At 34.2% G+C, this 11,024-nt stretch overlaps 1 protein-coding gene across 1 annotated transcript; it reads left to right on the top strand.

Annotated features, from left to right (window-relative positions):
• Positions 1 to 1,385: 1,385 nt before the first annotated feature.
• On the top strand, positions 1,386 to 3,727 carry LOC108578023 (early nodulin-75). The gene is made up of 3 exons (XM_017941268.1): positions 1,386 to 1,400; positions 2,133 to 2,396; positions 3,323 to 3,727. The coding sequence occupies exons 1-3, from the start codon at positions 1,386 to 1,388 to the stop codon at positions 3,725 to 3,727; spliced, it is 684 nt and encodes a 227-aa protein (XP_017796757.1).
• The last annotated feature ends 7,297 nt before the right edge of the window (positions 3,728 to 11,024 follow it).

Below are 11,024 nucleotides of genomic sequence, written 5' to 3'. Positions count from 1 at the left end.
AAAAAAATTAATCAACGACATACACTTCTCGATATCACTTGTATTCACTTTCAACTTACAAAAGCAATTGTTTTCAACATAAACGTTCGTTTTGTACATGATTTTCGCTGCGTTTAAGAATGGTGCTCGGGAGCGTTCGGTAACGCTCGGAAGGATTCGGTTGGCGGTTCTCTTTTCAGGAATCCTGGATACGAAACATTCCATGTCAAATTAGACACTTTTTGCGACTGTCATACGTTTTTTTTCAAATTCAACACTATTATTGGCGTACTAAACGTTAAACTGTTAAAAAATCGAGTCGAACTTCTGGTTATCTAACAAGGAAATATCTCGAAGTGATAAATGACGTCGTGTGTTATTTCATATAAAATCATAAGCATTTTAAATTTGACATAGGTAGGGAAGAAAATGATAATTTATCTGGTTCGTCAAATCATAGACGAGGTACAGGAAAAATTGCGTTACTTTTTTATTTGTAATTTCGTAGTTACGTTTAATTCTAATTGCAATCACTACTAATGTTGTAATCTTATTCTATGCTGAATCGATAACGTTAAAAGCGACACGAAAATGACAAGGGCACTTTCAGCCCTCGTGACGTGACACAAAATTACATTAGATGTTAGGTCTATCCTGTACCTCGTCTGTGGTATAGGTCAGGTCTCATAAGTTTATATATACTTCTGAATTTTGTTGTGGAAAAATAATAATACGTATTTATATGTAAACGACGAGATTATCCAATTTTATATATACAAATTTCTTATTTCCAACGCTGGCGGTCACCCATCTTAACATTAGTCGCGAGGAATGCAGCTTGACTTGGAAAAGCTACCGAAGAGTCACCCTACCCATTCCCCATTTCTCCCCCGACAAAAAAAAAATTGCATTCTTATATTATTCAAACTTAGAATAAATATACTAAATCTACTACAATCATTTCACATAAAATAGTCACTTCTAAGTCACACGACGTTACGAAGGGTCAAATTAAAATCTACAATTGAATCGAAGTGTTATACGATCGAATAAAAAACCAGAATAAATTCTTCTAAAACCACACATAATAACCTGTAATAAAATAACATATTTCACATCCGAACGTATTATTACAAACATGTTATATCACACGTCGTAGTGTAATAGCGAAAATGCTATTGTGAGAAATGTCAGTGCAAGTTAGCAAGAAGAAAGCCGAGTGGCAGTCGAAAGGCGTGGTAGAAGATCAGAGTGCAATCTACATTATTCTGCAGCCGGGGCGCGCGGGCGGCCATCAAGGCCTCTTCAGGTCAACGTGATCCAATCTGCCGTATAAAACGCCCCTCTCGACGATCCTTCAAGCACTGTTGTACTTCTCGTCGCCCCGTTGCCGTTATTCCTCCATTATGGATGCTATATCCGTAAGTACCCGCCCTGAATATTATTCTAAAACTCTTCACAGGCGCATTGTTAACGTTCGATAATCGATTACTTCCTCGTTGCATCTGCGATGTACTCGTAACACAGTGTAACGTATACGCCTCTCGTTTCACTATTCTTACTTTGTGCTTAGCCGCGTTTTTCAAACGTGACATGTTTAAACATCGTCGAGTTCGGAATTGAAGAAAATTTTGAAGATGAGTAGGTTTCCTAAGAGAAATAGGTTTCCTAAGAAACCTTAGAAATAAATTTTCTGCGAATAGTCTTTGAATTTTTATAAATTCCATAATTAATTGTAATTGGGAATTTCCCCTTTTGTGAGAAGTGTGATAACACAATTTACTGAAAAGTGTAATAAATGGTATTTAATACATGTATTATTAATTTTCATTAAAAATTATTTTGTTATTAATTTTGATCTTGCAGCTTCTGATAATGCAAAAGCGCGTTACTAAATTTCTTCATTTATCTGTAATAATAATATTATTGTGAATCGTTAAAAGAGACATTTTTAAATATTCCTTATTAGAAGACAATTTAGAATTGAGCTAATTCTTAATAACAGAATTGAATGAAAAAGAAAAATTTTCTATTATTTCTATGTTAATATGAAAAAAATTAAAATTAAAAATTTAACTTAAAGAAGTCATTCTCGGTTATAATTCTATTTTTTGATTTTATTATTGTTAAAGCTGTAAACTTGAAATTTCCAGGCGTTACTGTTCTGCACGGTTGCATCGACTTTGTGTCAATTGTCGAACAGTCAATACCAGTCACCCCAGCAGGCAGCAATTTTGAGCGATGCGAGATATTTGGCTGGAGATGGAACTTTCGGAGCCGCTTATTCGCAAGAGGATGGCGTTGAGTTCAAAGAGGAAAGCGACGTTTACGGAAATCGTCGTGGGTCTTATTCCTACGTCGATCCGACTGGTCAAAGACGCACAGTGTCGTACACAGCTGGAAAAGATGGCTTCCAGGTATGTTAATACGTGCCACAAAATCTCTTTTTTCAACAATAATTTTCCTTCAGTCGGTACACATAACAGAATTGAAATTTTGACGACAAATAGATTACTATGATACTGTAAAAAATTGAAAAAATCTAAAAATTAAAGAATTCAATTCTACATTCTGTTCATAAAAATAGAAACTGAAGAAACGTTACAATTAGATGATCATCATTAACGTTTAAGTTATGTCCTTTTAATATTCTTTATTTTTCCTGGAAAATTGTCATGATTCAAGTAATCAATGTTCGCGATGATTGACAAATTGGATACAACTGTCCAGTACGATTGTGTAATTAATTTTCACAATTGTATCTTGGATAACAGTACTCATCATCTTACGTAGCTTTGAAACTATTAACTCTCAAATAACTGCTTACTTCCAAATTGTTTCAATCGTAACGATCTACATTTCAAATTGCGCAAAATAAATAGAATATTAAAAAGTGTGTTTAAGAGAATGTCTCGTTAACAAGATCGCACAATATCAAAACACAAAGATCAAGAAGAAAATATGTTCTAATAATAATTCTCAATCATCAACACGTTTACTATTTTCTTACAATAACTCTCAGTACCATCAAACTAAACTGTCCTTTCAACAATTCAGGAGTTAAAATAGTAAACGACTTGAACATACGAAAATTCTAATTCGTGATTCTAATTGCCAAAAATAGTATACTACAAGTGAACTGTACAAATAAATAAATTTAAGTAACCCCATACACCTTCACCACTTATTTTCCCTCTGAATCTAAAAAAAATAATAACCGCTGAAAATTCATAGCGTTCAAGTGACAAACGACACAACTAAGTACCAATACGAACAAACACACATTTCACCGATTACCAAACACTTTTCCAATCGGCACTTTCTATTTTCTTTCACCAAACAGGCTAGCGGAGACGGTATTCCCGTCCCACCCCCACAGGTTCCACCTCAACCAGAGTACGTGCCCCTACCACAATATAATCCACCAGATTACCAACCACCGCGTTACAATCCACCTGCACAGCAATATCAACGACAAAGTCAACCAGTGTACGAGCAACCCGAGCCTCAACCTCAACCCCAACCTGCGTATCAGCCTCAACCCCAGTATCAACCCAGGCCTCAGCCACCACCACCGCCACCTGAAATTCCCTCGTACAATCCTCGACCACAGTATCAACCCCCAACCAGACCATTGCCGCAGTACAACGCGATAACGACGCCACCACCTCGAAGGTTTTACCCTCCGGGAAAGTTGAGCTTCAACAGGACACCGGATGGCTACTCGTACACGTTCAGCAAGAGTTAAGTAACATTAAACGATAACTCTTGTGTAAGGAGGAACGAGTGAGGTCCATTTTTTGTGGGAAATATTTGAGGGGGTTGAAGTGACAGTGGTGTAAGTCAGAATTTTCTTATTGTGAGAAATAGGGGATGTTTATTAGAAATGGTAGGAGAAATTGGACAGTGTCGGATTTGGTACTGTATCGTATTTGGTGTTACCAGAAAGCCTGGCCAAATTGTAACATATTTTAGTTGTCTTTTTGATATGTTGGCGCGTGTAAGGTTGCATTTCAGCATTTAGGCCGAAATTTTTGGGAATGTGAGTTACGCCACTGTGACTTTAATCATTTGTAAAGAGTTGGGAACGTAAGTTACTGGATACTGAGTAGGTTTAACCCTTTCATTGCTGTTGAAAATTTGTTCGCGTTTTTTGGTGCACTGCTACCTTAACCCTCTCGTGACAGAATTATTTTCTTGGGAATTTGTTATTTATCTGTCGATCTGTGATAAATACTAAATTGAGATTAACTTTTGAGACACTCATGTTTCTGAATAATACATCTCATTTCGCTAATACCAATTTTTCATTGTCAAATTAACCCTTTCGCGATGAAAGTATTTTTCTTCTTATTTGTTATTTATCTACTGAATTATTTTTCTTAAGAATTTGTTATTTACCTTTTCAGTCGGTGCTGGATACTAAATTGAGATTAATTTTCTCTCGAGAACTCAAGCGGGACATATGCGTCCCACTGGTCGCGAAAGGGTTAATTCAATCCTTAATGCATTTTCACCTTAATTTAATAAAACGTAATTTTGAAAAGATTTTGCAAAAATCTGCTGCAGTGAAAGGGTTACAGTAAGGATAAATTTTTAAATGAGACATTTCTATTACAGAGGAAATTAGATTACACTGTCTTTATAAGATCTACCTCCATAAAGTTTGTTTAAAGATTTTTAAGTATAAAACACACGCGAGTTGGAAAAATTACAGATTTACTATTTTTAGTTAATTTAAGAAAATTTGTTTATTGGCTTATCGAAGCTTCCATTTTGTTTTATTTCGAACATTATTCGTACTCTAGGCACATAATTTTAATCAGTTTGAGGAAAGAGAAACGTTTAATCTGTAGTATTTCTGTTTTTGTTAATATAAATATTTTCTTTGTTTAATTTATGAATGTATGTTTAATATATCACCATAAAAATTAATAGAAAAAGTTTTTGTATATAATATACATGTACTTTCACCGCACAATTAACTTTTTCTGCTAGATCTTAGCTAAACTATTTAACTTACTCACACTTTAACATTGGATTACTTCGAATCCAATTATAGTTAGCGATATACATTTGAAAAGATTGTACATTAAAGATAGAATGTTGTAATTATTGTACAATAATTTCACACTTAACACGTCTTCTAACTTTGTTTATTTAAGATTTATCAAATCGAGCATTGCACCGAAAAGAAATTCTGAAACTTTTAAGTAATCCTGCATTCGTGAATAACGGACATTGAATTAAATACGCGATCATGCATTCATAATTAAGAGATTGTAGGTAACCAGAGCCTTGTCCATGATCTTACTACAAGGCTTACAGCATGAAACAAGTTGAACTTCCTGCGAAAGACTGCATGAATTTTGCATAAATTCCCGAGGAAGTGTAACGAGCAAATTAATTCATTTATCTCGGTAATTAAAGGATACACCTTGGTACACGTACATTTTCGTTAATTACGGGTATCGAATCACGCAAACGTTCGTACTACAACGCGTTACATCGGTTGGAAAGCTCTGTCGAATTTAATTCACCATGATCGACTGAATTAAAAAAATTTCTTTAAGAAAAAAATATTCTCCTATTTATTCTAATTTGTTCAAATCAAATATTCTTTCTAAATACGATTATTTAAGTGATAATTTATGCTAGATAAAACGCTCAATCGGTATAATTATTCAACACCCTCTAAGTGCATCAAAATTCTTCCGCATTGAAGTTACCCTAAATTCGTAAAATAAAATTTTCTACAAAATTAAAATTATCAACTGCAGCAGTTACGATCTCTTTTCAGTATTCGCAAAGAGTACTACGAAACAGAGAAAGTGAGCTTCGTTTATCAACATTTCCTCCGTGGAATTCTTACAAATATGACCGTCCCGTAAATCTTACAACTTTCCGCTTGAGAAGACGAAAACGTAAGACGAGCCGTGTCAATTAAAATTTCCTATCTGAATCTCGGAATAAATTTCACGAAACGAGAAAGGCGGGAAAGTGTTAAGTAAGAAAATTCGGTAGGAATATCAGTACGAGTAAAGTAAGTTATTCGGTATTTTATGGTCGCCATTGGATCAGATTTTCTCGATCGACTCTCGATCGGTCGACGCTTTCCAGACAATTTCCTTCGACAAATGCGAGCACAATCCCGCGCACTTTGGGGTCACGTTGCTTTCATCTAGCAACCTTTGGCGTTCACCGTGCTATTGCAACAAACTATGAAGAATCCCACGATCCCCGACAAAGAGGATACGTGATCGTTTAAGCTTGAATCATGCTGTATAAATAAATCACGAACAAGTCACTTTCTTCCCACAGTAATTGTAATACGATTGAAACGTCACTATATACTTTGTTGAATTAAAATTGAATTTTAGGAGAATAAGTTTAGCGTAAGGTGATATGAAAACGTATAGATCTCATTCTTGTCGTTGTAGTTTCTGCTATTCGTGGTTTTATTGTATGGTTAATTTCTAGTGTAACTGATTAGTATTGCAGGTGAAATGAGTTGGATGAGAATTGTACTTGTGAAGTGGAAATTGGGGAGATAGAGGACTAAATATAACGTGTTCTAAAGGAAATAAGAATGTTATAATATTATTATAGTAAAATAAGATGGAATATTATAATGAAAAGTAAGGAGAAAGAAGTTATACGTAATGTTATTTATATTTACAATAAGAAATATGCAAATATTAATGCAAGTTTGCTTTGTTCCATTGTTGCAATTTTTGTTTTACTGTAAATTACGTTAGTGCTTACTTAAGCTTCGCGTTCTCCAACTAATCACAAAAAGTTGTATAAACTGTGTAAAGAAAATTATGTAAAAAATATGGAAAATTATGAAATTAACTCATTTATTCTCAAGTTACCTTAACAAAACATAAAAATATTAAACTTCAACATTTACAAAAAAAAGTGAAATCTCGAAACTTTTCCTAAAAGCAACTTTGTCACTCGAAATAGCCATTCGACAGATCCTTCACTCACTCTTAAATAGTCCCAACGAAACGAAAATACTACAACTTCAACAATTTGTATTTACAAGAAAAATTAGAACTTCGATCTTTTTTCTCTTAAACTGTGCTTTGTTCACCGTCATTCACTCATTCTTAACTTGCCTTAACAAAAACTTGCGAAAACAACTCTGTAATTTTTCTTTTAAACTGTGCTTCGCCTATAGCCATTCAAAAGATCCTCCACTCGTTCTCAAGTTACCTTACCGAATCCTAAAAATACTAAACTTCAACACTTGCAAACAAATTGAGAACCTGAACAATTTTCTAAAAGCAACTCGGTCACTCGCATAAAAAAATGTCCATTCAAACCACGCTATTCTCTTTCGCTTTGTCCCTAGTCACTTAAGAGAATCCTCGACGCAAGACCGCGCTGCGTGTCGTCGGACACGAATTACGCCCGTCTCCTTGTCAGCTTCGCCGAGAACGAAGCGGAAGGAAAACGTAACATAGACAAAGGGACGATTATCTCATTATCCTAGCTCGCGGAGATAATACTGGTGGAACTGGAACGAAGGGAAAAATGCAGTTCGGCGAGGCGTTCGTTTACCGGTGTCCGTAATACGGGCGCGGCAAGGCAAACCGGCCATATCGAAGCAGGAACTCGGTAACCTTAGCGGTGGGCCGAAAGAAACGCATACCATAATGTTTCGCGTCACGTCGGTGTCGTTTAAGAAAGTCGATCACGGATTTAATTTACGGCCAAACGGGTGCAGCTCGCGCTGGATGCAACGTGCTCGCAACGACTACATATTTGTCGAGCCACTCGAATGCCCTGTATCCGTGTTCCGCGGTTCGGTCACCGTGCCATTTTCTGGTCGACTCTTGCAACCTGATAGACAAAATTGTAACGGGGCAGTTGAGCGTTGAGCGCAAACTCGGACCACACTTTAAGATCTTACTCGTTACAGACGATGAAATAAAACACAGCTTAGTTACAGTTGTAAAGTAAGACACTTATTTGACGAAAATGGATTTTAGTTATACATTTCTTGTAATTTAAATTTGAACTGATTTATTTTTGTAATTTTTCTAATGTCAAAAGTAAATATACGTATACCGATGCTTTGTTACTTTCATTTTATCAAGATGAGTTCTTACGGAAATTTTGACTTTTATTTTCAATAAATATGAAAAAGAAGAGGAAGAATTTGATTAACTGAAGCAGACTTGTTCTTCCGAGGCCTCGTAATGTTAAGTTATAATTGCAAAATAAAATACCTATTTTTAAATATCAAATTCGTAATTTAAAAACAACTTTTATATATTAACTTCTTTTAGTTTAAAATACTTTTTTTCCTAATGCAAATGCACGTGTACCAATGCTGTGCTGTTTTTATTTTATCAGAATGAATTCTTACAGAAATTTCGACATTTATTTTCAATAAACTTAAAGAAAAACGTGTACGAATTTGTTTAACTGAAATTTGCTCTTTTGAGGCCTCGTAAAGTCAAGTTATAATTGCAAAATAAAATACTTAGTTTTAAATATTAAATTCGTACCATAAATACATTACTGTGTTATTTTTATTTTATTAAAATTAGTTATTATGGAAATGTCGACTTTTATTTTCGATGAATGAAAACTGAATAACAACCGAATAAATACGGTCCTGTAACAGATACTACTTTGAATTTTACACGTTTCTTCGAACGTGCACAACAGAATTAGTAGACTACAGATTTTTATGCAATTATAACATACATCGTTTACCATTTTGTATACTTTATATATATATTTTAGTAATTAGTCATCGAAGAACATACTCGAGGAATTGCAAGAGTGTGGTAGTTGAAGTTTGGATTTTGGATATACTTTTTGGAATGTTCACTTTTCAATTCCTTTATAGATAATTTTTTACGATACGTTATCGCTTAAATCGAACTTTGTAATTGGAAATGAGCATAGAAATTTCACATTTGTCTGCTGCTGTGATAATGATAAAAGATAAGAAAAGTATTTTAGCCTTGATTGGAACAGTAGATAATAGAAATTCCTCCAAGGACGGTAGAAAATAACCAAGACTGAACTGTAACTGTAATAACGAGTAACTAATAATAACTTTACCATTGCATGTCAACGTCAATAACAGAATAACAACGATCAACTCTTACAAACTATAAATCAAAGAAATATGAAAAAATAACCGTGAACGTATAAATTTTAGAAATTATTCCTTTAATTTCTTCGTATCAATTATCGTGTAATGTGTGCTACAGTTTCTATAACTACAAACAACTTTTTTATTCTACAGATAATAAATCTTTAATAAAAATGCATGCTTCGTTATATTACATGTACTCGAGAGATCTAATTTAATCGTGTATTTTCAAATAAAAATAACTGTCAGGTCAAATCCTTCACAAGTACATACTGTGCAATTGTAAATCAGAAAAATGCATTGTTTAAAAATATAATTATCCAAATCGCTGAAAGTTTCAACATACTAAAAACTATAAAAATAAAGAAGATTTTTATGTACCATCCAATGTAAACATACATAATTCGTTACATTACTTATATTTTAAAACAAACCAGTATCTCTATGTCTCCAACATATCTCGTCGAAAGAAATACTAATCTAACGTCCGATAAAATTAATTGCCTCGTACAATTTAATACAACTCTACCAAGAGAAATAAAACAGCTAAGAAAATGTCTCTCCTAAAATTACAACAACATATCATGGCATCTGTTGCCCTAAAATAAACTCCTACAGGATTTACCTTTCTTCGATTTGATTCAAAAAACCCAAGAATCCGCCAGGGGAATGTTTTACTTTTTCAGTCGTGTTTTATTTATAAAGGTATATTGGTTATACATTTTGTTTCATGATTATGGCAGTAATATACTGACTCTGATTAGCTGCGCGTGACATCAACAGTATAAAAGTAGTCTAGAAACAGCTGCTATTTAGAGGCAGTGGCATCGAACATTCACTCCTCGCAACAAAAATAATAATCAAGAAAGAAATTTAAAAAGTAATAAAAAAAAAAAAAAATAGGAGCGAGAAGAAAAGAAAGAACGAGACGAAAGAATTTCTCATCTTATCTCTATTAACCTAACTTATAATATTATTCAAACATTTTCATGCCAGGTGTGCCTCCTTAACACGTTCAATTTCAAATGACCAGAGAGCATATTATAATCGGATAAGTCCCAGAGAAAAGGCACTATACGTCTATTAAATATATAGTATTCCACTCTCGACGCGTACAACTGTACTACGATTACACAAAATCATTACGTTCTGCGATCATGCAAATATTCACAGAATCTTCTCTTCTCGTCGAAACAAAGGACGACAAATTTTTCAGAAGAACACGAATCACGTGCTGGATTCTCTTTTTTTTTCGGTGGACTTATTGCAATTCTTTATCGATGGCTTGCAAATGGCAGGCATAAGTTTTCATACTTCGAAGTTGCTAGTTCCCCCCTTTTTTTCTTCTTCTTCTTCGTGAAAATCAAACCGTTAAATTAATTTTTTTACAATTGCACCCTTCTCCTATCGGTTGTTACGCTTTCCAATCGCATCCTCGCATTTCTAGCTACGATAATAAGACACGAAAGACAAAATAAAAAACGATACAAATGTGAAATATTCGAATATTCGAAATTTCATCGAAACGAGTAACAATCAACGAATTTTCACACGGTTTCAAAGTAAACTGTCCTTGCTCGACTATTCTAAATACGTATCGAACTACGTAAAAATTGTTATCTGTGTCGGAAGAAAGGCCGGCATATTTTCTGTCTTTTTTCTCATTTTCTTCTTTTTACATTCGCCACTAATCAAGTCGCTGTAAATCGGTATACGATACACTTTACGCGTACTTGCCGAGAGATAAAACGTGCTCCCCCTCTCGTGATTTACTCGCAAAATTTTCACTTTTCCCATCTTTTTCGTTTCCCTTCATTTTGTCTCTTCGTAACAATCGCAACTATTGTCGATTCTCGATTACCACTATATTGCACTAGTTAGAATTATACAAAATATATACCTAACAGTAGGCTTAGCTTTTTTT

The sequence above is a fragment of the Habropoda laboriosa genome, unplaced genomic scaffold (assembly GCF_001263275.1).
Source record: "Habropoda laboriosa isolate 0110345459 unplaced genomic scaffold, ASM126327v1 scaffold992, whole genome shotgun sequence".
In the NCBI taxonomy this organism is placed as follows: Eukaryota; Metazoa; Arthropoda; class Insecta; order Hymenoptera; family Apidae; genus Habropoda; species Habropoda laboriosa.
Note: the sequence above shows the minus strand (reverse complement) of the source record. Positions and strands in the feature narration are given on the sequence as shown.